The sequence below is a fragment of the Dermacentor andersoni genome, chromosome 2 (genome assembly GCF_023375885.2).
Source record: "Dermacentor andersoni chromosome 2, qqDerAnde1_hic_scaffold, whole genome shotgun sequence".
NCBI lineage: Eukaryota > Metazoa > Arthropoda > Arachnida > Ixodida > Ixodidae > Dermacentor > Dermacentor andersoni.
This window is the reverse complement of record NC_092815.1, coordinates 5,188,785-5,216,513: the sequence shown is the minus strand read 5'-3', so window position 1 is coordinate 5,216,513 and position 27,729 is coordinate 5,188,785. Positions and strand designations below refer to the sequence as shown.

At 45.2% G+C, this 27,729-nt stretch overlaps 1 protein-coding gene across 4 annotated transcripts in view; it reads left to right on the top strand.

The window, feature by feature from the left end:
• The window catches only part of LOC126543030 (retinol dehydrogenase 11-like), a 139,184-nt gene that overhangs the window by 74,678 nt on the left and 36,777 nt on the right, over window positions 1-27,729 (top strand). For 3 of the 4 annotated variants that reach the window (XM_055077586.2, XM_050190177.3, XM_055077587.2), the window contains one exon: window positions 9,591-9,797. The exons of the other annotated variant lie outside the window; for it this stretch is intronic. In XM_055077586.2, the coding sequence (XP_054933561.1) occupies window positions 9,591-9,797 (207 nt within the window). The remainder of the gene's footprint in view (window positions 1-9,590; window positions 9,798-27,729) is intronic. 4 annotated transcript variants of the gene reach the window in all.

Below are 27,729 nucleotides of genomic sequence, written 5' to 3'. Positions count from 1 at the left end.
AAATTGCCGTTTAACTGTTAGAAGCCCTTGAACTCGCAAATTATCCTTCTAATAGATTTATAATGAGTTAGCTTAGGGCATATGCTGCTGGATGTGTGATCTTGCACATCAAAAGAGCACAAATCCCTCAAGATCATGTTCTCGTGCTTCAATACAATAGGCTCGCTCTCCACACTGGTTATACTTCTCCACTCATCAGGAGTTTGTTTCTATCTTGTTTTAAATTCTGCAGCTTTATGTGCCAAAATCACAATCTGATTATGAGGCACGCCGTAGTGGGTACCTCATAATTGGTGTGGGTACCTCCAGATTATATTGTCCACCTGGGTTTTTCTTGTTTTCACCTTACGTGCCAAGACCGTAAAGTTTTTTTACTAAAAGCCTACCCTTGTAGCCCATAACATCTATTCACCAGCTAATGTCACATGAAATGCTCCTTGTGTCCTTCATTTACTCTTCTTTCTTGTGCCCACAATTTTGTGTGGTTCATTCATTCATTCACTCTTTCATTCTGTACATACTGTCCTCTGCAGTGTAGCATGTACGCAAACGCTAGCTAGTAAAACACCTGCTTTTCAATAGAGAATTATTTCTTTATCTCTTCCTTCGATTCAGAAATTGAAGCTCGCCATGGCTCAAAGCGCGAGTTAACAGCGCCACGTTTAGTACAATCGTAGTCCAATTTAACGACAATTTTACGCAACAGCCATCATCAGTCACTCGTAAAATTTCTGACGTCAGTCATTACCAATTAGTCATTCAATCGTTTATTTCAGTATCAAAGACACTTGGTGGGTACAGACGAAAAGCCATCCATCAGGCTTGACGAGGTCTGCACCCCCGAGTACTGGCAGACAAGGCGCATAACAAACACAGCACACCAACAGAAACAAACCGAACAGTGTACAGAAGTCAGGTGTATTTTTTTCGTACAGTCTTAAATCAGCTGCTATTGTCATAAATACTAGTAAAAGAAGCATACCAACAAATCATTGTGTAAAAAGAAAAAGAAAATAAAAAAGAAATACGCTTGTACACACGACAGGTTCACATGAGTGCACGAATACTGCATGAGATTACACATTCTGTTGCGAAAGCAAAAAGCACCGAAATATAGAACGTCACAGCAAAGCAAATAAGACAATTAGGTGTGGCATTGTGTTATATTTGGAACTCTGGATTATTAAGCAGCGGAGGTATCTGGTATTTTAACATCTGAGTGCCGTACTTTGTACGTGTTCTAGGCCCCTTCTATAGTTCACGCATTCTAATGTACGGGCATACTCAAGCCGGCATAGTCCGGACAATTCAGTAAGGAATAAATTGTTATTTTTCACTTCCAATTTCTAGCGTTTATTTAACATTATAAGGTAAAGCTCATTAACTGATAATAAATTTAGAGCCTTAAAGATTGGTTCCCTGTCTGTGTCGTATGCAGCATTAGCGATGTTGCGAAGGGCCTTTTTTTAAGTTTATATAGTTTCTGAGTGTTAATTCGTGTTGTCGTGCCCCAGACTAAATAGCAGTACGATAATTTCGACAAAAGCAGGGATTTGTAAATTAACAATTTTATATTCTGAGGCAAGATGTGGCCATATTTGCACAAACCCCTACAGGTATTGAAAGTTTATTTAATGTTTCATTTAGTTGAGCTGTCCACGGCATGTGTTCTTCAAAAACAACGCCAAGACATTTAGCTTCGCGTGATGTTGGTATATCTGATGACTTAATTTTTAGACTGCTGGTTATATTGAGTGCTTTATGTTGAGGGCGAAATAAAACTGCTTTCGTCTTTGCAGCATTTAAGTTTAATGAGTTAGCGACACTCCAAGCGTGAAGTTTATTTAATACCACGCTGCTTTTTTCTATGAGGCTAGACGGATCACACCCTGTTATGAAAAGACCTGTATCGTCTGCGTATATAATAAATTTTGCGTTACTACCTATGCTAACTATATCGTTCACATATATGTCGAAGATTAATGGGCCTAAGATACTGCCCTGAGGCACACCAGCATGAATTGGTTTTACTTCAGATAGAAAACCGTTAACAGTGGTTTGCTGTCGACGATGATGAAAATACGATGTGAGAAGTGTTAGGAAAGTGCCTCTAAAGCCATAATGTTCCAGTTTCTCAAGTAAGGACTGGTGATTGAGTCAAATGCTTTAGGGTAATCGACGAATATGCCTAGTGTGCATAGTCGATTTTCAAAGGACTGTAAAATGTGTTCTTTTTGGCTGAGAAGGGCCGTTTCGGTTGAGCAACCTCTCCTAAAGCCGTACTGACATGACGTGATAAGGCTGTTGCTTTATTGAAAAGCTGGACATGCGTTATATATAAACTCTTTAATGCATTTTGAAAACACGGGAATAATTGAAATTGGCCTGTAATTAGAAAAGCTGATATCATCGCCCTTGAATATCACTGATACTTTTGATGTCTGAAGTCCTTTGGGGAAAGTGCCGATGGAAAACATAAGGTTGACTACGTGTTATAAAATAGGTGCGATTATATTGATGGCATATTTTACAAGTTGTATCTGGAAGTCATCAGCATCGGTACACATACTATTCCGCAGGAACATGACGGAACTTACAATTTCGTCCACCATTGTGGGAAACAAAATGCACTATCCATTATTCGTTGTCACGTGCTCAAGGCATTTGGGATCGTGCTTGCTATTTACTAATGATGTGAAGTACTCGTTAAAGGAATCCGCTAATCGGGTATCTGTTAATGTCTAGTCTTTATTGATGATTGAAAAAATTGATTCCTCTGTGGAGTCGCCTTGCAGTACGGTATTTAGTCGTTTCCAGACTAGGTCAGGTCTCCTACACACTTCTGGAGAAAAAAAGATTGTTCATGTATGTCCATTTACGCCGGCCCCAGCGATTGGCGACTGACATGTATGCAGATTTGCTGACGGAAAGCTTAAAGTCGACCGAAGAAGCGTATGTCGACGTAATATATAAAGCTGATTGAAGGGCAGCGGCTTGAGTCTGCAGGTCACGATGAGTGCTCCAAACCGTGATGTCATCAGCGTACAAGAAGAACTTTATGTCGGGTACATCGTGAAAACGCCATGCAAGCGGCAAGCGGGATGAAAGCAATATTGAATAATGTGGGTGACAATACCGATCTCTGGGGTACGCCGCCAGGAGGGACAAATGAGCCGACGGCGTCACCACTGAGGCGAATTGCAAAGTGTTGGTCTTCAAGGAAACATTTCACAAAATTGCGTGCTCTAGGGGGAAAATGCAGCAAGTCAATTGAAGCCAAGATGGCAGCATGACTGATGTTATCAAACGCCTTTTCGACGTCCATAGCGAGGACAGTACGGACAGTGTGCCTACGAGTTGACGATAAAACTGAGGATGCTAAGACAGCCAGCCCATCTTCAGTACCTATGGATGGACGGAAGCCAATTTGAGCAGGGTGGTAGAAACCGTGGTGCTCTAGCCACCACGACAGTCATGTGGCTAGCATTTTCTCAGCAAGCTTGCACAACGTTCACGTTAGGGAAATGGGTCGGAAGTTGCCAAGGTCGGTCGGCGGCTTGCCTGGTATCACAATAGCCGATTTCCCACTCGTTTTCGCTACTTTTCCGGTGCTTCGCTGATGTGCTGAAGCCAGTCCGATCAGAGATCGAAGGACGGCAGACTCGGCTCTTTGCACCAGAGATGCACCCTCCAGAAACGGTATGCTTGGCAACTATGACTGTAGGGACTGGAGAGGTCCTGAAGGCGTAACAGTAATGCAACTTTACGTACAGAAATCTACAGGCAAGACATATTTACCTTGAGAAATATTCAAATTGGCTAACATTGGCAACTTGTCCCACTCTGCATAACCGAAGATGCATACCAGCTGACCTTAGACCAGAACTCCGGACAATCGTTCTGGGCGTCGTTTAAAGTTACGTAAGTCCGGCCCGCAAGATACACACAACCAAGAGCAAATGCACTGAAAGAGAGCTGGTCCAGTTCGGACACAAAGGGACGTACTGTAACGGGGATCCACCCATCAAAACCAACATTTCAAAGATCCCTCTTCCACATTCAAAAACCAAACGCGGGAAAACAAATACAGGTCTGTATCTCCCGCGTGGCACTAAAGCCCCTCCACACACGTTTCTGCCGACCAGCAAAAGTGGCGCGTGGTCTTAGGGGCTTCGCGCGGCACTCGCCCCGCGTACACACGTCAGCTCTACTGTCGTCACCTACGAGTTTGCCGCAAGTGGTGCGGCATCCTTAAGCAGAAGGGGAACGGAAAGGCTCCCGCGACACGTTATCTTTTCGTCCACTTTCATTTCCCTTTCTTTATTATTTTCTACATTTCAACCACAGATAATTTCCTTGATGCTTTCTTGGCTTCATGGTCTGGTGTCTTTATATGGTCATGGACATTAAAAGCAGGCGCACACACAGGAAAACAACGCCGGGCATCCCGGTGCCATCGGCAACCTCGCGCACTAGCTATTTTCCCCCGTATTTGATGATGAGCTCATCTTAAAACACATCCGACGCTGACGGGTCGATGCATAGAAAAACCACGTAAGCGGTAAGGCGGTGACCAACTCCGTGCGTCAGAAGTCGCGCCACAACATAGCGGCCGCCGCCAATAGCGTGCCCAGTATTCCAGTGAACTGGGTGTTTTCCCGGAGGGACCACAGAATAAAGAACCAACTTTAGAGAAGGGAAACTGTACCTTCCACAGGGGTACGAAAATAAGCGGCTGCACATGGAACTTAGCGGACGACCCGACAGATGGCGTTACTTCAACAGGAAGCGGAAATGCCTTTTATTTTAGTGCAATATCCAATATGGCCGCTTTTTACCGTTGGCGTACGCTGGGTATGCGCCGTGCTCGCCTTGCTGGCTTTGCAGCATGCCTCAGCTGCCGCGTTTTAATCGCCAGGAGATTAAAGAGCCTCTACTGACGCCCATGCAAACAAGCCACAAGTGAGTGAACAGGGCGTGCAACTTTATTGGCAGAAGAAAAGCAGTGCACCTTCTCGTACAAGAGCAGAAATAAAACTTGCATGTCGATATGCGCTGAAACAATTAACGCGATATCGTAAACTGCTGACTTTCGTCGGTCTGGCAACGAGCGACAATCAGCAGCACAAGCGAATTGGGCAGTCCGCCACCTGTTTGCAGCGACAGTCGCCGTAAGTTGCATTGCGAAGCAATCGGGTGACGCAAGGCACCTGCTGCCGCAGCCAACACAGCGACATGGACTACCCAGCATTTTAGCGTTACCTCCTTTCCAACCTGCACGTTTCTTTTTGTTCTTTCGGGGGCCACTAATCTGCAACTCATACTTGGTGCTCCACATTCTCAATATGGGCATCACAATTTTGCAACCACTCTTGCCGGCCTTTCCACCCATGTGTCTGTCAACTTCATACACTTAGGACCATGTAATCATGTATGGGAGTCTCCGTTGACGCCAAATCATGGCCCAGGAAGGCCACAAGCAAAATTTGCACAGCAGCAGCAAAGGACGGAACGGGGAGCACCAACCACAGTGCGTGTAAATTCGGTCTCTGCCACTGTGCGAACTGTAGGAGCAGGTAGTTGCCTCGAGAGACTGTTTCCCAATGCAACTGACCAGGCTCCCACATAAGAGAAATATAACACGGTGACGAGTACCAAGTCGGACAGCAGTGAAACCACATTCTGCAATCAATCACTTCGATGTAGCTTGCGCAAAACACTGGCTGTCGAGCAAGAATGGCAATCTTGAACGAGACTAGGAGTTAAATATGGGAATTAGAAAGCTTGCATTCAAGAAAGAAGCCACTCTACCTTGCAAGCAGTGAAAGCCAAACACATTAAGAAAAGTTTAATGCTACATAGCACACGGTGCAAAGGCAAAGCAAGACACACGCCAACGCCGCATCAGCTATTTCAGGAGAGGAATTGCACATGGCAACGTACACTACAAAATACTGCTACAGATATGTTATGCTTCTAGACAGTGACTGGCATTAGGTATGAGCAAAGAATCGGTTGACCTTCAATGTTTGGATGAGGAAGAGGAATGATCTCTAACAAGAATGTGGAATGAAAAAGCTTGCATTCATTGAAAAAAAAAAGTATACTTGGCGCGAATTGGCAAGGCCAGGAAGCTCACTAAGAAAGGGCAAGCTGACGGAACTCTTTTGGCCAGCGTCGTCTGTGCTTGTTCAGAGGTTGCAGGTGCATCTTAAAACACATAATTTTTGTTGTTGAGGTACCTGAATGACTCGGCCAATATCCGTGCTGGTGGAATGATAGCGGAGGCTCTTTTCACTCTTGACACAGTCGTTTTGACACAGTCATATCTCATCCAAATATTTCTTGAATGGCTTCTTTGTTCGTGGTCTTCCGAATTCGGCTCCATCCCCTTCCTGTTGGTGGAGATGGGGGCTCCCGTGATGACCAAGATGTACGTACTTGGCACAGGCTCTGTTGGGGCAGAACAGTGACACATGAGATACAGAAGAGATTATCCAAACTCATGTAGTGTTTTCTTTTATGTTCGAACCAATTATGCAGAACTGCAAGTATGAACAAACGTTCATATCATCTCCTACAAACAAATGACATGTATCTCAATACCAGCAAGTCAATACAGCATATATCAAGCATATTTATTTCTGAATAAAGTGTTGTTTACCTTGTATTAGCAACCAAAGTCCACACAATGACCTTGCTGTAGGAGGCAGCAGCTTCTGTTTAGTGCATGGAGTGTGTTGCTTTATACTGGTGCCGTCCTCATTGCTGCATGTCTGAAACAGAAATTTTGCCTGCATCAGAAATTGAATAAGCACAATTTTGCAATATAAGATGCGAAAGGGTGCGACATATACATTGTAATGGTTTGTGACTACAGAACACATGCAAATGTACACCATTTGTTATAGGGTGCTTAAGCAGCATGGTAAATAAATATTGTTACTCTCCGTAAAATTGATGTCTGCCTAACTACAATGCATCTCAACAGCTTAAGTATTATTAAGATCACAAATGAGAACCTTTGTTCGCTCGTTTGTACACTAGAAGAGATCACATTGCTGGTTTCAAAAGCAAGTAGATGAAAGACATGAAGCTATTAGAAATGATGCATTCTTTTTCTGCATGAACGTCATGCACCGCTTCACTACTGCAAAAATAAATGTCCTGAGGTAAACCAAACTGAACAGTAAGAACATTTGGAACCAACAGGTACGAAATATGGGTGAATTATCATGCGTGCAACTGTTTAATACATTGAATTCAGTACATTAGCTTCCGTTTATCAAAGGGTTATTCGGTCCTGTGAACGAAAGAAGTTGCCGGCGGACTGGCAAAAAAAACGATATAACGATAAGGCTACTCAGTCACCCATGGCTACAGCTACAACGAGATGAAAAATTTGACGCGCGTTCCGATTTCGCTTTCTCTTTCGTGAATGTGTGTATAATGATGGCCTCGCAACTCAAAGTTTATTTCAGAAACAGCAACCGAGGGTCCTGACTGCCCCTATGTAATATGCAGCATCTAGTTCGTTAACGTGCCTCCGCCTGTAAGTTAACGAGACGAATATATTACATAGCGATTGAAGCAGCGATGCCATACGACTCACCGGTATTGCCGTCCCCAGTCGCAGCAGTACCCGGCTCCCATTTCGATGCAGACGTGCTCTACATGGCTCACGACTGAAACCTAGCTTTCGGGCTTACACCCCAAGTTAAATAACGCGATATATCGAAGCGCAATAAACTGGTTTTAGCACGAAATAACCAGGCGATGTACGAACCAAAGAATCCGCACCTGCCGTGCATGCGAGCATACCCTGAGCATACCGGTAAAAATTTTAAATCCAGACCAGAGGTCACGTGGGAAGTCGATGATGCTGAACACTATTTTGCGTTTAAAATGGCAAAAAACAACAAAGTTGGTAATAAAGAGTACAATGTAAACTTAGGAATGATAATTTTGTACTCTTGGTAATTTAAAAAAAGAACGCTTCGTTTATTGCCGAAGAAAGTTTGTAGGTTAAAATTGCGCTTACTACGGCGCCTCTAGCGGGAGATAATGCGCTAACGGGGGAACCTTTTTAATTGGTGTACTATGCCTGTTCTTTAGCAGCGCCGCGCGCACGATTTTCTCGCCCTCTGTGGCCATTTGTTGAACTTGAGAGTGTTCGGGGCCTGGAGGGACGGCGGCGTAAACGTGAGCGGCCGGAGTGGTGCAGCCGCCTGGTGGCGCAAAACTCAAGCAGACAAACACAGCTAATTTGCAGTAACCAAGTGTATCTTACTTTGCTGCTAGTGTAAGATTTCGGCAGCAACACGATTAGGCCGATGCCGAAAATTTACGCCAGCGGCGAAATAGAATACACTTAGTTACTGGAATGTTAGCTCTGTGTTTGTCTGGTTTAGCTCTCAGCCACCAGGTGGCTGCGCAGTGCAGGATGTTCACGTTTACGCTTCCGCGCATGTGGTAAAACGGCCAGTGCGCTTGCGTTTACCAGACTACAGGACAAGCTAAATATATCTCATATGGTTTCACACTTCGATCCCTTACATCCCTTACACGTTGTGTCATCGTTACGAGTATCTTTGTCCATGTCGCTGCCGTCACTGAACCAACTGTATCGTTATCTTATAAGTCGTCGGGCTATTATCTGAGTAGTTCCCTGCAATTCCTTCATCCGTTAACACAACGGGAAACTAAAATGCAGAACCAACGCTTATAAATGAGGCCCCTGACGGAGCTAACTTTTGTTGAAGCGCAGGAACGCTAGAGAAGGAATGGGGACGATATACAGCTTGTGTTTAATAAATGAAAATGGGCTCTCTGTCGCTGATAGCTGATCAAAGACCGCTGATCAATGATCATATTTTTTTGCTAACTGTGCATGCCTATTCAACACCGACAGGGTGCATACTCGACGGCCATTTTACGGCATCCCCTCCATACTTCCCTTTTCAACTCATACGAGAAGGTTGTTAACACAACGGCCTTAAAAGCGAATGTCAAAACAACCAAAAGGTAATGTGACCCGTACACAACGGCGGTTTTACTGGTGAGATTTTTACCGATGGTCTTTGTTCTCCATTATGACCACAAAAGACACCATTGATTCACCGCTCTCCTTTGTTTTTGTTTTTTTCTCTCCATCCCGTGGTCGCTGTAGCAGCGTGCGACGCAGTTTAGCCCCTTGATGGAAGCTTGTGTCTGAGCACGCGAGGAAGGAGTTTAGGTGGATGGCAACTTTTGCCATTCATGAAATTTCCCACACATATTCGCCTATCTTATTTGCAGCGTGAACTTGAGTGACGGTGCTGCGAGCGGAAGAACTGGTGTTTCCGAGAGTGATTCGATCATTGACCAGAGGCACTGCTCTGCCGGAATAGCCCTTCTGTTCCGTCTAGTCCGTACGCGAGTATGTGTTTTGTGTCCGGAGACTCGCTTTCGCCACGGCATTAGATAATTTCTCCTCCTCCTGAGCGTTTCCTAATTCTCCTTACCTCTCTATGTTACTCCTTGTCAAAGAAGAGTGCCAAGCGATTGCGTTTCCCATGCTTGTGGTTTTTTTCGCATTCATTTGTTGTTAGCGGACTGGGCAAAGGAACCATTCGAACCCAACTGGAACAAAGTGTCGGCGGCGACGTCGAGCCCTCGACATGAGATGCAAGCTCAACGGGAAAGATGTGCACCGGAAGAAGCTATCTCGAACCTGCCTAGCCCTAACGCCGATTCGCAGGGAGGCTTCGCCATCGACAGTCATCCCGCAGACACAAAACTTCGCAAGAGACAATCGAGTGAGTCTGGTGCAATTCGCATTCGCATCGCTGGACTTGCATGATTTACTGTCACATCTTCCTATACAGCAGCCTAAACTGGCCTAACGTAGGAGCTCACAGAAGGAAAAAAATACTAATACTTAAGTACACTAACGCTAACAGTAAAATTGTGCATACAGAGCAATGTAGGGCCACACGGCCTTAAAAGGCCGAGGCAATGGTGACGGTGGGCGTGGTGGAGGTTTCATTTTTGTCACGTTGGGTGCCGCACAACCTTCACCTTGGTCATGGCGTTGGTTCCGTTGCTCGGACCTTGGCTAATTCGATGATGAACCTGGCCCTCGCTAATGCGCCTAATTTTGTTTCGCTACATGCAGGGAAGAGAGGCTGCAGCGTGTTTGCTTGTGTGGTGTTGCCATCATAGCGAAGAGCTTGCAACTGTGTTTCTTATACGAACACAGCAAGACAAATCTCTGAAGCGAGCGCAAGCAAACCAGGCGAGAGGCTACGCATCGTTGTTCAGCCTCTCACAATGTACGGACACTCAGAATGACCCTGAATAGGCTATGGGACCGCGTGCGGTATTAGTTTTCCACGCTTTGGTTCGGGTGTAGCGTAAACAAAGCTGATTTACCTGAACATGTCGTAGAACCCCATTGGCACGTTTTTGGACGCGACATGTAAAGAGAACGCATGAGTGGGAGAACCGTAACATTCGATAACAGTAGACGAGGCAAAATGCTGCTCTTACACAAAACATTCTCTAAAGTTGAATAGAGAGCCTGAGAAGTATTGAAAACATGCCATATAAAGCTCGCGATCGATGCCTGGTTAAACACTTTATTTGGAGTTCTCGCAGCCGAAAAACTCGCCAAATGAAACTTGTGATTACATTTGTAGATTGAATCTCACGTTCGTTCCTAACAGCCTCTTTTCGAGCACTATCAGCGGTTCAAGTTGCCGCGCAGCCGTGTACCGAAGCAAACACGCAAGGTGCTCTCGACAGTGGCCGCGATCACAGATGCGGGTGACAGCTTCGTGCACCTCCTTTTCATTTTCGACGTCGTGAGCAATGCCGCGATCTGCGACGATGCCTGACACGTGCCACCAGTGGTTGCGGCGTTCCGACGCATTCAGGATAAGCGAAGACGAGCGTCCGTGCAAGCTCTTCCGCGTCATGAACTGGGCGTTCGCTCGCCACACTTGCAGCGGCTATGAGTGCGGCGAACGAGGCGGCGCGCTGTCTTTCCACGCAACAACCGGAAATCAAAACGTAACTAATGAGTCGCGAAACGTAACTAGTTAGTCACGTGCTTGTTTTCGTTAGTTATTACGTGATGCTGGCTGGGATCAAGTCTTTCGAATGTTCCGGAGCGTATGTGTGCCATAACTTAATGTTTCACTTTGTTTAAGACAGTTTACGACAGATGCTTTCCACGGGGGAAAGAAAAAGCAATTGTCACTAAACGCAATCTGCGTAAACCTGCGTGACGCTAACTCACGTCGAAACGATCGAAAAATCCAAGATGTCCGAGCGCTTTTTGTCTGCCATGAATCCATTTGACTTCAGTGCATTTAGCCCTACAAAGCCTAAACGCCATTCCACGTCCAACAAAATTAAAGCAACTTGTTTGTACTTGTTTCTGGTCATGGCGAGCATGTTGTTACGAAGAAAGCAGTGAAATCATAATTGAGTACAGATCGGTAGGACTTGATTTACGTAATTAGTAACTGATTTGCTGAAATATACACAGCTTAAAACGACCGGCAGCGTATCAGAAACGCTAGTATTAGGTTCCCTATCCTTCAATCAGAGCTCTTAGGCATCAAATTCAACTTAACAAGAATGATACGTCGGGCTTTGTGACGTTAAACACTAACATTCTAAAACAAAATAAATAGTTAAGTGAGCTTGTAATTCATGACGTACCTGCGTCTCGGTCTACAGTTTCAAACAAATTTCGCGATATTTATCAAGTTTTGCGGCCACTTGTGATGTCAGAGCTAGAAGCTACATCTCCGATATAACGAATTAGTCGTCCACCTTTAACTTAACTGATGGGTCATTCCACGCCAAATCAACCAGCGTTTTTTCGACCATCACAGATATAGCTGGAAGATTTTCCACGTGTTTGTTGGAGTTCAAAACTCATTCTCCATGTTTATTTTTCCTTGCAAAAATTTTTTAGAATTTTGAGGACAATTTGTTTTTCCGGCCAAGCTGCGCTAGACGGCATCAATCAACATTTTTTCCCAAGGACACACTGTATGATCCACTCCTTCATATTGCGTTTGTGGCAACCCAAAGATGCGATGTGACTGCGAAAATTGCAAATTTTATAAATATTGGAATAGTTCGGTCGGTTCTGGCCCTAGCAAAAGCGTGTAAAATTGCAAAGTTTGAGTTCTTTTCTCGGAACGTAGAAAAACCTGGAAGTCACATATAAAATACATGCTGGTAGTCCAGTTAACATAGTACAGCTGAAAAATATTTAAGGTATCGAAGGTTTAGCCGTTCGCATGGAAAAAAAACTGTAAAGTTCAATTTTTTTTTTTTTTTTTGCAAAAAGCTCCATATTCAAGGTAAAGAAAGGTGCCTTTGTGTTCGGTCTAAAAATATATGCATTACATCATTAGATAGCCCTACGTTTCTACTATGCATGTGGGAAGTTATAAAAAGGTGTTATTTTTTAAACGCAAGAAATGATTTTTTGAATTTTCGTGTCAGCACCGGCCTTTTGATGACGCGAGTCAAGCTAGGTAGAGCACTAATTCCGGTGCTCCGCGGCCCAGCCTTGCTGGCCTGGGATCCAGACGACAAAGCTAGCATCGTCTGCAACGCAGACGAAAGGGAGACGGTGTGATCATCTGCATTTCATTGCGAAGAGACGCACGCTTCAGTGCAATGCGGCTTGTGCTTGGTGTGCGCCAGGTAAAGCATCCTCCAATTGCACATGGAAGTTCACGACCGCCTAATTTCCCCAGAGAATCCTGCATATTTGAAAGGTATGTTTCATACATTCATAAATTGAAATATTTACAAATAAGTATAAATTAAACGCAGAAAGAGCACTCGCATCATTCCCGCAAAGCATTATAAATAAAATCTCGCCCTCAAATCGGTGAATTTATTTTCTATTTTCATATGAACGCCTTCTGCCCTGCTCACTGGTACCCAAAGACTGTCATAAGACGACACAAGTGAAAAAGACCTTCCTGATTAGAAATGACAGCCTAGATGAACGTGAACTTAGTCTTCTGGTGTTGCGTGCTAAAAGCGACAACGACAGTTTAGAAACAGTATGCGCACACAATTATTACGTCTATACTAAGAAGTTCACGACACTATGTGCGTCAAAGATGTGCTCAGACCCTTTCTCCGACCATGGGTCAAACCGTCGGGGTACGTGGGTCATATCTCTGGGCCTCGCTACAGCAGTGTCTCTCTTGGGGCTGGTTCCTGGTGAAAGACTCTGTCCACAATGTAAAGTCAGGTGTTTCCAAATGCGGGCGCAGTTAGACACAGCCAATAAGAGCTTGGCAGATTGTGAAACAATATGCGAGTCTACATTTGAAGGGAATTCATCCACCTCAACAAACTGTGCTGCACCACGAGATTGGACTGGAAGGACCTCGAGCAGAAAACGGAAGCGCCATGAGGAAGCAGCGGCTGTCGCAGGTGGCACCTTGCCCAATGATGATAGTAAGGATGCTCAAGTGCAAGGCGTAGCCTATGAAATGGCAGAAACCACCCGCACTTGCGGAAGACTATAAAAAGCTTCTCGAAGACGTGAGAGATCGATTCGTACGAGAAAGAAAACGGTCGAAAAAAATTTCTCTTCTGGCATTGGCGCCTCGTTCATGGTCCCGAAAAAATGTTGCTGAGTACTTTGGTGCATCGGAAAGTCAAGTTCGCATTGCTGTGAAAATTAGGCAACAGGGAGGAATTTTGGGCTCTCCTATGTCAAAGTTAAGTAGACCGCTAGACGACAGAAGAATAAGAAGCATAATAAAGTTCTATGAGGATGAACATACATCCGTCTGTCTTCCAGGCAAGAAAGACGTCATCCGAGGCAAGCAAAAAAGATTGCTGCTAATTAATCTTAAGGAAGCGCGCGAGGAATGGAAGAAAAGTAACACACAGCTGAAGTGCGGCTTTTCTAAGTTCGCCTACCTGAGGCCACGCCACTGTTTACTTGCCGGTGCTCCGGGAACGCACTCCGTTTGCGTTTGCATTTACCACCAAAATGTAAAATTGATGTTGCAGTCCTTGGGCATTTTACAAACAATCGATTCGCTCCTTCAGATGACTGTGTGTGAGATAACGAATGAGTGCTGTATGGCCGGTATATGCAGCAATTGCCCAGGAGATTCGTCGCTCAAATCGCTGATATTGAGCTCTCCTGCACTGAACCGGGATTTGGCAGCAAGTATTTCTGTCCGTCAGTGGGCTAGTGGAGTGCGCTTCCGATTGGAAACAATGTTGTTTACCCGTAATGACTTTGTAGACCGTCTCCTTGAGATGATAAGCGACTTAAAATCGCATCACTTTGTCAGCAAGCTCCAAGCTCGGCACCTACGCAATTTGAAGACCGCTCTCACGTCTGCAGAAGCCATAGTTATAATGGGTTTCTCTGAAAACTACAGCTTTCTGATTCAGAGCGCCCCACAGTCAATATACTGGGACAGCTCTCAAGCAACAGTACACCCGATTGTAGTCTACTCTCGCTCGACCAACTCTGCTGATGAACCACATGTGCAATCGTACGTAGTGATATCCGACTGCCTCGACCATATGACTGCGGCTGTTTCGACATTTCAGCAGGTGCTGATGGATCAACTTAAAGTAGATATGCCGCTGCTGGAACATGTGCACTACTTTTCGGATGGGGCTACTTCCCAGTATAAGAACAGAAAGAATTTCGCAAACCGGTGCTACCACAAGGAAGATTTTAGTTTGGATGCTACATGGCATTTTTTTACTACATCACATGGAAAAAGTGCCTGTGATGGGGTGTGTGGCACCCTGAAACAGTTGGCTGCCAAGGCAAGCCTGCAAAGGCCTTTCTCAAGGCAGATTTTGACACCGTTTGAGCTGTACGAGTGGGCACGTGTAAAGCCTTTTACATATAAAACTAATTTGGGTGCCGGAGAGTGCAATATCTAAGCGGGAGGTATAACTGTTGTTGAGGTTTGCGAATGCTATGCGCATTAAAGGAACCAGGTCTTCACATTATTTTCAGCCGACGTCACTTTCTCAACTAAATGTTGCATTCAAGTCTTCGTCGAAGACGAGAAGTGTTAAAGCTGTTCGACAGCCGGCACCTGCTCGGCTATAAAGGAAGGAAGGAAAAAGTGGAGAAGGAAGGCAGGCAGGTTAACCAGTTTAGCCTAACCGGTTGGCTACCCTACACATGGGAGCGGGATGGGGGGGATGAAAGATGGGGAGAAGAGATCGAGAACACATAACATAAAAGTGATACGGGCTATGTTCAGGCTAATGTATACAAACGCGGTTGACATTAAATTTTCGTAGCCATGGAAAAAAAAGTCAGGGATGCGGCGTTGGAAATCGCCTGTCTTGCTTTGCATACAATAACAAAGCCACAAGCCTCTTCCTGAATTGTTTCTTGGGCTCACTTTGTTGCCAATATGTATTTGCAGGACGGCTACGCTTCATATATGTACGCTGTTTACGTGATCCACATACTGATAACTTAAAAAAATCATTTTTAGCGTTTAACAAATAATACCTTTTTATAACTTCCCACATGCATAGTAGACACGATTGGCTATCTAATGATGTAATGCATATATTTTTAGGCCGACCACCAAGGCACCTTTTTTTACCTTGAATATGGAGCTTTTTGCAAGAAAAATGGAACTTTACAATTCTTTTCCATGCGAACGGCTAAACCTTCTATACTTTAAATATTCTTCAGCTGTACTATGTTAACTGGGCTACCGGTATATATTTTATATGTGACTTCTAGGTTTTCCTACGTCCCGATAAAAAAACTCAAGCTTTGCAATTTTACACGCTTTTGCTAGGGCCAGAACCAATCGAAGTATTCAAATATTTATAAAATTTCCAATTTTAGCCGTCACATCGCATGTTTGGGTTGCCACAAACGCAATTTGAAGGAGTGGATCATACAGTATGTCTTTGAGAAAAAATGTTGATTGATGCCGTTTAGCTGAGCTTGGCAGGAAAAACGAATTGCCGCCAAAATTCGATGAGATTTTTGCAAGGAAAATTAAACATGGAGGATGAGTTTTGAACTCTAACAAACATGTGGAAATATTTTCAGCTATATCTGGGATGGCCGAAAAAACGCTGGTTGATTTGGCGTGGAATGACCCTGATGCTAAATAGTACTCAGTTTGCTATTGAACTTGAGATATACAAACTGCGTTGATTATGATCGACACTAAATTAGGCAAATTAGTTTTACAGTTAACATCTTAGTACCATTTCTGAGACACAATTCAAACGTGTCTTTAAAATCGGACATGTTTCCTACAGCAAATAACAATGCAAGGGTTTCTGGTATACTTAAACGCTGTGACAGAAATAACTTATATAAGTTATTTCTGTCACAGCGTCACTGTTGTCACTGTCACTATTGCCCTACCTTTGTTCTCCCTGTATATTGTGAGGCCTTGTAGAAGCTTATGCTAACGAGAATGAAGGTCTTTCCAAAAGCACAATTAATTGACAAAGTCACTTTGGGTTTAAGGAAAATCCGCTGAATCAGTCCTCCTATTGCAAAGAGCACTTATTTTAGGTAAAAAAAAAGCTAACAATGGAAGTGTTCGCCGATAATTAAAAAAGCCATTTAACTGTTGAATCGCAAAATGCTGATCTTCAGAAATGCAGTGTGCGTGGCACTACACCTATCTTTTTTTCGGTCCTGTTGAAAGTGACCAAGACAGATTGTTTTTATGTTTTCGTATATATTCAATACGCGCTTATTTCAATGTGACGTTCCTCAGGGCAGCTTTTTAGAGCGATTTCTTTTTAACGTATATGCGAGCAACATTATGAGCATAGCCAATGAATTAAAATACGTCTTGTACGCGGGCAACACCATTCTTTTTCTGACCTCACGAGCGCTCGTAAACCGAGGTAATGCCGTTCCGAACACACGATACTTGCTCTGGAGCAAATGGATTGCTTGTAAAGACTCAAAAAATAAATTTTAATGCAATTAGCATTCTTCGCTTAGTTCACGCATATTAAATATATATATCCTCCGACGCCCACTCAGGAACCCAAGTTGTCTACTAACTCGGGTCGCTAGGTATGCGCTTCTCGTCGTGATTCCTTCGTGGCTGTTGCTCCATCACTGTTGTTCCGGCTTCTTCGTGCGACTCTTGCCACGCAGTCGTCGTCGTGTGGTCAACCTCACCCCATCATGCGTCATGCCGTCACCATCACGCTGTCGTCGCATGAAGGAGCAGCGACCAAGTAATGACGACGACGGCATGCTAATCGTATGACAATAGTGGCACGTATACTTGTTTATCTTTCTCGAGTGACCGCTTTTCACTGTCTGACAAGTGTTATCGCCCAGTGCGGGACGCGCCCGCGCGTAGCTTCTCGAATGTTATCCATGGTTCTATTGTCACCCAGGCTTGTGTGATCTAAGGTTCTATTCTCGACACGCATGGCGGCTGCACGGCCGCTATTATCCGCCATGTTGACTCTTAATGGCTGTCGAGAGCTCACGTGCCTTTAAATGTGTGCCAGGAAACGGAAGTTTGCAAAATGCAATTTTGCCTTTTCATCAAGATGACGAAACATGACGTGGGCTGAAAATTTTATCGACTAATATATTTTTTGGTCTTTGGCAGCTATATTGCGGCGTTAACGCTTCAAATAGAAATTGAGCGGGCGTACAGAAGCCATTACAATGCACCTGCAATTTTGCGAACGTGTGGTGACGATCCAAGATAGCCGCCATGTCAGCTTGCTGATTGGCTGAAGGAATACGCCGTGGGGAGCGTCACAGGAAGGGCCGTTCCGTAAACGTCGATTTGACGCTGCGTGACGTTGCGCTGGGCCGCCATTGCTGAGATTTTCCGCCGTAATTTGTGGTGCGACGACCTGTGCGAATTATGCTAATGAGCAGCCATATGCAATGGCGGCCGAGAAGAATGCGTATCGCCACATATTCTCCGTCGTTCAGCGCCATGAAAATCTTTGATTTATAACGCGTGCTCATGGTATTTGCATCGCTCTTGTGTGGTGTCGGCGTTTGTGTTTTGGGCCATCATTTTTTAAAAGAACGCGTTTATACGAAATAATATCGGTTGAACATAGCAAACTTTCTGCAACGTTGTCCACCTTTCACTGCTGCGTTTGTGTTGTATCAGGATTAATGCCTTTTCGCACAATCAGAAGTTATGACAACGGCGTCTTTTTAATTTATAAAAGGTATGCGCGTAAGGCGGTGCGTTGAAGTTTCCTCACGCGGTACGAGTAACCAGCGAAGTGAACAAGAGGTGGCAGCGCCGGCGCTTGCGTCGGGCACGCGAATACCACTGGCGCGCACAACGCTGTCGGTGACATTCGGCCGTTTCTCAGCCAGCCGAGCCGACGAGACGTTCATTTGAGGGATCACCAGCTGTTTGTGCGCAGGCGCAAGTAAGAGTGGACGCGGGAGAGAAAATCTGGGGGCTTTTGCTGCTTGAATATATGACTCCGCCTAGGCACTTACGCAGGAGGTTTTTATGAAGGCGTTTGTCCCTAGGCGTGCCGGCGTTGCGCAGTGGGGTCGTTTACGCTCAGACGCTGGCTGCCGGCACGGTAAAATAGGTGAAGCAGCGGGTACTGGACGGCCGATTTGGCGACCGCTGTGTCGGACAGACTTTCTCGCATCTGCGACGCTCGTGCTAACTCAATCGTGGCGAATCATAGCTTTCTTGCGCCTTACGGCAATGTACCTTGTAAATAACATAACAGATGTTTCTGTGGGAGCAGTAGCGACCGTAGTAGAGCCCGTGCCGCATATACTGAAAATCTAGAAGACAGAGAGCGCCTTAGCAACTGTGGTTGAACGCAAGTGGCTGAAAGGCCGCCGGTGAGGATGACTGACTCGGCACCAGCGCCATAGGCGCGAGAAGTCTGTCCCACGTACCTTCAGAGGCAAAGTTCTGACTAATGTTGCAGAAGTCGCGGGGTGCGGTAGTGCTCAACTTAGCGTCACAAGTTGGCGGCTGGACGTAGTTATATTTACTCAATCGTGTTTTCTTTTTTTCTTTTTTTACTAATTGTAACAACGTGTCATTATTTCGCATAATTGACGGCCTCCAGGACACGAAAGCGGCAACGGGGACACCAAAGCTAGAACCCGGACTGGTTTGTGGGTTGGAGCTCGCCGAGGCCTGTGCGGCCCCAACCCACGGGCCACCTTGCTTCCAGCTTTGATCACCCCGCTACCCCTTGGGTGCCCTGGAGATCCTGCGCCGCCTGCTTTAATATGTATGAATGAATGAATGAATGAATGCTTTATTTATACATTACATTGTCTGGGATGTAGGGGCTAAAGGCAGATGCAACTGCCTCACAAAGGTCCCCCTACCCGTACATTGCTCAGGGGGTGGAACATAATGGAAATACAGTGCAACAATGTAGAAACAAGAAAAAGAACAAAATGTATGCAGCAAGCAATCAAGTATACAAAGAAGTAAGATTATTACACTTAATACATAATATATCATCAGTTTCGCGCGAGAACATGGAAATATTTAAGCAAGCAAGTAATACTGATCGGTGTTACAAAACATTATATAGCAAATAGGAGAAAAAAATGTAAGTAAAAATGACTAAAATAAAAGAAAAGTTATCGAGACCGCAAGGACAGTTAAGTACCATTAGGAACTTAGCAAAAGATAATTCCTAACCTTTTTCTTTAGATTGTGAGCAGATCTGCCTTCCTGAATAATAGTACCGATTTCTGGATTATTATTTAGAAAATGAGGTACTAGGTAGGCGAGTGCCTGGGTACCATATTTGGTTTTAAACATAGGTGTTCTAAGTCTGTTATGCCTAAGGTGATATTGTTAGTTTTCGGATGACAAAAATGTGGACAGGGTATTTTGGTCATGCAGAATTCCCCTATGTGTATACATAGGCAGCCTTAGTTGGAATAGATGATCTATTGTGAGTATGTTTAGCTTGGAGAAGTATGGTGCAGTGTGGTCACTACGTTGAAGGTTTTCTATGCAACGGACAGCTCTTTTTTCTAGGATTATTAGCCTTTCTAAATTTGTCTTAGTAGTTGTACCACAAATTAGTGGACAGTATTGTATACGTGAATGAACAAGGATATAGTATAGCTGTAGTTTTAACCATTTTGGCATCAAGGTTCTGGTATTATAAAATATAGAAATTGGCCTGCACATATTTGCATGCATCTTGTTTACATTATGGTGTCCAGCTCAAGTTTTCTTCAAAGACTAGGCCTAGAAACTTATAAGTAGAAACCCGTTTGATAGCACAATTTTTAAATCTAATACAGGTACTATAGTCATCAGGCTTATTACGGCTTTTGAAAATAATATACTTAGTCTTTTGTACATTTAGTTGAAGTTGATTACAATGCATCCAGTTTGATAGATTAGTTAACCATCTATTAGCTACCTTTTCAAGTTCAAATAAGTGTTTAGCTGTAAAAAAAATACTTGTGTCGTCTGCATAGATAACTATGTCAGGAGTTCGCGGTATGTTCACAAGTTCACAAGATCACACCATATAAGGAATAAAGAATAATGGTTCAAGGATAGAGCCTTGCGGTGCGCCATATTTTATCGGCTGCAATTGGGAACGGTAACCATTTAGGCTATTAAATTGCACTCTGTCGCATAGATCACTGCGTATCAGATTTAATACCAAACCTCTAACACCGTAGAGTGGGAGTTTGCGAAACAAAATGGGATGCTTAATAGAATAGAACACCTTTTTAAAGTCTAGAAATAATCTAAGAATGTATTGCTTATTATCAATATTATTAACAAATTTTTCTTTCATATCTAAGAGCGCCGTTTCGGTTGATTTCTTTTCACGGAAGCCAAATTGCTACTTGGAAAGCATTTGGTGGTTGCCAATAAACTTCACTAATCATGATTTTAATGTATATTCTAACAATTTAGAAAATAAAGGTAGCACAGATATAGGTAGATAGTTATACAAGTGATTAGGAGAGCCACCTTTGTGAATGACTACTACTTTGGCTATCTTCATGCCTTCAGGAAAGGTACCCGTGGCGAATGCTTGATTGCAGATGTACTTAAATGGGCCACATAGTAATTCAACAACATGTTTAATTGGGTCAGCCTTAATGTCATCATAGCCAGCGGCAGTATTGTTATTTAACGATTTCAGGTATGTAACTGTTTCTAATTCACCACATGGAGTCAACAAAATAGATTGCGAGCAGGAAGAAGAAATGTATTGTTCACAGTCATTTGTTGTATTATTTGTCTGACCTGCTGCACCAGAAGTTAGGAAATGATTATTGAATTTCTCCGCTAGGTCGGCTTCAGTGAACTCAACGCCGTCAATGGTTTGTGTCGTAGGAAGGCTAGCCTTTGTTTTCCCTATGAGCAGACGTACCGAGTTCCAAGCGTTTCCGGTATTACAGCAGACCCCAGCAAATCTTGCCTGATAATATTGAATACGAGGTGTCTTCAAATCTCAGTTTAATTTGTTGCGAACTTTTTTGTATTCATGTAATAGAGATATGTATCTTAGTCTAATGAAGTTATGGTATGGTTTATCTCGTTCTCTAATTCTATTGTAAAGATCTCTGTTAATCTATGGTTTCCTGAACTTGCTGTGCCTTTTACAGTATTGCACTGGGAAGGCAGCATCATAGCAGTTCTTTACATGTTGTAGGAACAAATCATATGTGACGTTAGGGTTTTGGTCACTATACACATCACTCCAGTCGATACTTTCAATACTAGCATGAAATGTCGACAAGGCATCGCTATTTAAGGAGCGATATGCAACAGAAGCATCGTTAACATAATTTTTTTTTCTTTCTTTGTCGCAGGGAAAAAAACAAAACACTGATAAATGATCGCTCAGATCAGTTGTTAGCACACCATCATTGACGTCATTTCTATGATGGTTAGTTATACGTAGGTCTAGTAGAGTTTCACTTACAGTTGTTATTCTGGTGGGTAATCCTATTAAGTTTGTGCACGAGAATGACTCAATGACATCTAAAAATTGTCAACTGTGTGGGCTAAGTAATAGCACATCAATATTAAAATCACCAACAAGGACAATAGGCAAATTTCTTAAGGACGCATGGTTAGAAGATAAATAAAAACCCGGGGCACTTCACCGACCAAATGAAGATTTAAAAGAAAAGGAGTCGTTTCGGCTCCCACACGGGAGCCTTGTTCACAGGTAAAATAAGCAAAGGTGCTCGAGCAGCTCGCTTAAATAATCTTGAACACGTGACGCAGGCAGCGCTCATACACTGACGGCAGATTGCCATCGCTCCTGTTCAGAGTGTGTGGCGTAGTCTGAATCATGAGCGACTCAAGATAAAGGCGTCGAGATAGCCCTTTTTCCCTGGAAAGGACACGTGCCTTTCCCCAGTCGATTACGTGGCCGCTTGAAGCGGCATGCTCAGCCAAAGCACTGGATTTCACATTTTCTTTTTTGGCGTCATAATTGTGCTGTTTAAGACGCCTTTCAAAGTCACCAGTTTCGCCAATGTATACGTAGTCGCAATCCGCGCATGGGACAACGTACACAACACCTGGGAATTTCTCTTTTGGTAAGTTGTCCTTAACATTGACGAGTGATTGCCGTAGTTTCTGCTTTGGAATGTGCGCCACTTGAACATTGTATGAACGCAGAATACGGCTTAGAGCTTCACTTGTGGACGGGATATATGGTATTCCGGCGCGCTTTTGACTAGAGACAGCGCAGGGTAACTGCGGACGTGCCATTTGTCCTTCGACAGCATTCAAAAAAGAGCACGGGTAACCACAGGCTGATAGTTCCCGCCGTACCACGCTTACGTCGGCTGCGTAGTCTTCTTGTCTCGTGCAGATTTTCTCCGCGCGTCGTAGAAGCGTCGAAACCACTGCCCTTTTGTGCGAAGCGGGTTGCAAGGAGCCGAAATGCAAGTAGCGTCCTGTGTGAGTTGGCTTTCTGAAAACTGCGAACGACAAAGTAGGCCCCTTTCCTTCAATCAGCATATCAAGGAACGGAAGCTTGCCGTCGACTTCCTCTTCTACCGTGAACTGGATCGCTGCTTCCATGCTGTTTAGGTGCGAAGTGAACGACTGAACTGCTTCCTTGTGCATGATGCAAAAACAGTCGTCTACGTAGCGAACGAATGCCTTCGGAGCAGGGCTGAACGAAGAGAGCGCTCGACTTTCAAGTGCTTCCATTGTCAAGTTAGCGGCGGTTACCGATATAGAAGCTCCCATAGGCGTTCCGTGGACCTGTTTGTAGAAACACTTTTGGAACGTAAAGTACGTGTTTGATAACCAGAACTGTAACAGCCGAGCCAGGTCCGGTGCGGTACTGCATACTGTGGGAGATACGGGGTTCTCCTCCGTACTCTTGGGACAAAGGAACGACAGCACAGTAGTGCAAACAGTCACAAGGGCATTTATTGCACCTTTCATAGATCAATGCCAGCTAGCCGAGTTGCTATCCCCAAAACATGCCGATGGGCGCGCGACAAATCTAGAAGTCCGACTTACCGCGACCGCATTGCGAGCGAATATGTTCGCCCGATGCTGGATCCCAACGCCTGGTCGTTCGTGTGTACAGTCACGCGAATGGTGGCACGTTCGAAGGCGGCCACGCGAGACGGTCTCGCAGAAGCATGGTCGGCGCACTCGCGGGGGGGGGCACGTCCGCTCCCGCTCGCTTCCCGAACCCAAAGAGAGCAAGCGCCTTCCTTTCGGCGCCCAAGTAACCTCGCCTGTCGGCGGCGTTAGCAGCACAACACTAGCGCCATCTCTCGCACTGCGCTTCAACCACTCCGAGCGCCGCGGGCGCCAGGCCACGCGGCGGGCGAAGCCGCCCTGCAGGAGACGCGCTATGCGGGAAAAACATCAGGGGACGCGCGAGAGTCACGCATCCCCACAATACATCCACGGCCAGTTCCGTTGGCACACTAGTAAAAAGCGATTTCACGTCAGAAGAGACCAAGATGTCGTTTTTATCCAGTACGACGTCACGGACTTTGTCCATCAAGTCGTAGGAAATGCGTATGTAAGTGGCACGTTGTCCGACAAGGGGCGAAATGACACGATGTAAAAATCCAGATAGCTTGTGCAGGGGCGAACGCGTAAAATCTACAATTGGACGCATAGGAACGCCTGGCTTGTGAACCTTGGGGAGGCCATAAAGAGCAGGCGCCGAACCATTATGACAAAGTAATGTGAAATACAGTGACTTGCGTTCAGAGGGGACCACACGAAAAACCTCGGCCAAAAGCTTCTGGTAGTCTCTTTGCACCTGGGGGTTGGATCTCGGTCAAGTTGAACATACGTATTCGTCTTCTAACAGCGTCAACATCTTCTAGGAGTAGTCGACTTTGTCCAACAGAACAGTCGCGTTCCCTTTGTCTGCGGGAAGGATCACGGCTTTGCAGTTGCCGCGAAGCCTCTTCACCGCTTGACGCTCTTCTGAAGACAGGGACGAAGAAGGGGGACCCCGCAGTCTGGAGAGAACAGACACAACGCGAGTGCGGGCCTCATCACGGTGCGCAGGATAAACTTGGCTAACGGCGTTCTCCACGGCACATGCAAACTTCTTTTTATCCCTTGCAGCTCCGGCGTTGAAATTGAGGCCAAGGCTGAGGACCGAGAGCTCAGTTTTGTCTGGTTTGTACGAGGACATGTTGAGAACCGTGCACTTCCCTGCTTTGCGCTGAACGTCGCTTCGCTGGGCTTGAAGTCTGCGAATCTTGTCGTGCGACAGATCATCTTCCCGTGCACGAAGGCTTGCTTGAAAATTGGCATGTAGCTAGCTGTACGCTTGCGAAATAGTTAGGCAAGCGAAACTCCAGCTGACGGCGAGCAAAGAAAACATGGTTCTCCAGAGTTCTTACTTTTTCCCGGCAGTCTTGGATCCGTGCTTGTAAGAGTTGCCGCTCAGCTTTGGCGATGACGCTGAGACCAAAGCGTGTCGATACAGGTCTTCCCAGACGTAGTGAACGAGGGATCAAACCCAGAGTCTTGCATTTAGAGTTAAACTTGAAGTGGCCGCGGAACGCTGCCATTCTCATCGACAGTCATACAAACTGGCGAATCTGCTGAACGATCGGTTGGCCATACGCCTGACGAAGGTTAATGAAGTTCAGTGTTTGACGGAAGCCCGTCTGGTCGGGATGAAACATGGTTTAAAGGTAAAAAAAAACCCGGGGCACTTCGCCTACCAAATAAAGATTTAATAGAGAAGAAGACGTTTCGGCTCCCACACGCGAGCCTTCTTCACAGGTAAAATAAACAAAGGTGCTCGAGCAGCTCGCTTAAATAGTCTTGAACACGTGACGCAGGCAGCGCTCATACACTGACCAAGGTAAATATACCTGGTAGCGAAGCTTCCATAGGAGCCCATACGTTTAAAACATGGCGGTCCATCGGCGGTTCATGGGGCTTAGCGCCATCTGTATGTGGTGGGAACACTTCCGGCGGAAGAAAAAATAATGTGACGCCATGTCCGTTATAAGCAAAAGTGACGTCATCTTGTTTTCGAAGGCGCGAAATTTGTTTTGTTGTCCTTCCTTTGGAGCTGTATATTCAAATGCCCCGCCATTCGACTTGATGGGCGTTTCGAGCTTTCAGCGTGGAAAGCGAATGCAGGAAAAGCCCAGCCGTACGGTTGTCGAAATCGCATCCCTGCGAAGAACATACTTTCTTTGGAGGCCGACGAAAGCTTTAGGTGTAGAGTGCTGATCCTATTGTCGGATGCCAAGCGCGTCGGCCAGCGCAGTAGCACGAAAACAACTACACAATTATCTGGCGGTCGTAACTCACTACTTTTGACTGAACAGATTAAGAAGCGATGAAGCTACCCGCGTCACCAAATTCAGACAAACTTCGACAAGCAAGAAAGCACAAACTGTGAGGGGGGCGTATTTCAACAGGTGAACTTTAGAAGCGCCTCTCTGCCCATTTCAAGACGCGCATTGCATTGCGAATGATAGTGGCGTCAACGCCCCCTGTAGCGGTGGGCGTGAAAAGAAATTCATTTATTACTAGTAATAAAATTAAACTTGTATTTTCTTAACTCGTCACGAATATATAAAATTGACTAGGAATTTTATTTTCGTTGAATGAATCTAACTGTGTCTCGTTTCAATTAAAAAACGCTTTTTTTCTTTCCCAATGTTTGTTCCCTCCAAACATAGTCTCGCTTCAATCGCTGCTCCCATAACCCCCCATGCTGATGTCGGTGACAATCTGTACTGATCCGCTTTTCGCCCGAAGCTTCGCGACCTATTTGAATCGACCTTGCACTGACAGCAGATTGCCATCGCTCCTGTTCAGAGTGTGTGGCGTAGTCTGAATCATGAGCGACTCAAGATAAAGACGTCGAGATAGCCCTTTTATTGCGAAAGCAATACCATAGAATAAAGAACAACTTTACAGAAGGGAAATTGTACCTTCCACAGTGGTTCGAAAATAAGAAGCGGCAGCGCATGGAATTTAGCGGGGGGCCCGACAAATGGCGCTGCTTAAACAGGAAGCGGAAATGCCTTTTTTTTTTAGTGCAATATCCAATATGGCCGCTTTATACCGGTTGCGTACGCTGGGTACGCGCCGTGCTCGCCTCGTCGGCTTTGCGGCATGCCTCAGCTGCCGCGTGTTAATCGCCAGGAGACTAAAGAGCCTCTACTGACGCCCATACAAACAAGCCACATGTGAGTGAACAGGGCGTGCGACTTTATTGGCAGAAGAAAAGCAGTGCACCTTCTCGTACAAGAGCAGAAATAAAATTTGCATTTCCAGATACGCTGAAGCCGTTAACGCGAGCTCGTAAACTGCTCACTTTCGTCGTCGCACATGGCGATCTGGTAACGAGCGACAATAAGTAGCACAAGCAAATTGGGCAGTGCACCACCTGTTTGCATCGACAGTCGCCGTAACTTGCATTGCGAAGCAATCGGGTGACGCAAGGCATCTGCTGCCGCAACCAACACAGCGACATAGCCTAGTAGAAATTTAGCGTTACCTCCTTTCCAACCTGCACGTTTCTTTTTGTTCTTTCCAGGGCCGCTAATGTGTAACTCATACTTGGTGCCCCACATTCTCAATATGGGCCACATCACGGCCGATGAAGGCCCACAAGCATAATTTGCCCGCGGCTGCAGCAGGAAAGGTCGAATGGGGAGAGCACCAAATACGGCTCATGTAAATTGGGAGTTGCTGTGTGGACTGCAGGAGCAGACGGTTACCTCGGGTGACTGTTGCCCATGCAGATGACCAGGTCGCCACATCGAAGAAATATACCACGGCGACCATTATCAAATTAGACTCTGCATTCAATCACCGCATAAGGTTCAGACAATACACTGTACTTAGGCTAAGATCCACATGACAACAGTGGGCATTCACGCAATACAGGTCGCTTACAGCACATTCAGCTATCCGACTTCAGGCACAGTGCTTGCCTACGTCGCACATGGCGGTATAGTAACGAGTGACAACCAGCAGCGCAAACAGATTGGACAGTGCACCATCTGTTTGCATTGACAGTCGCCGTAACTTCCACTGCGAATCAATCGGGTGACGCAGGCACCTGCTGCCATAACCAACACAGCGACATGAACTACCCGGCATTCTAGCGTTACCTCCTTTCCTACTGCACATTTCTTTTTCTTCTTTCGGTGGCCGCTAATGTGTCGCTAACACTTGGTGCCCCACCAATATGGACATGGTCCGTTTTGTGAGAATCACC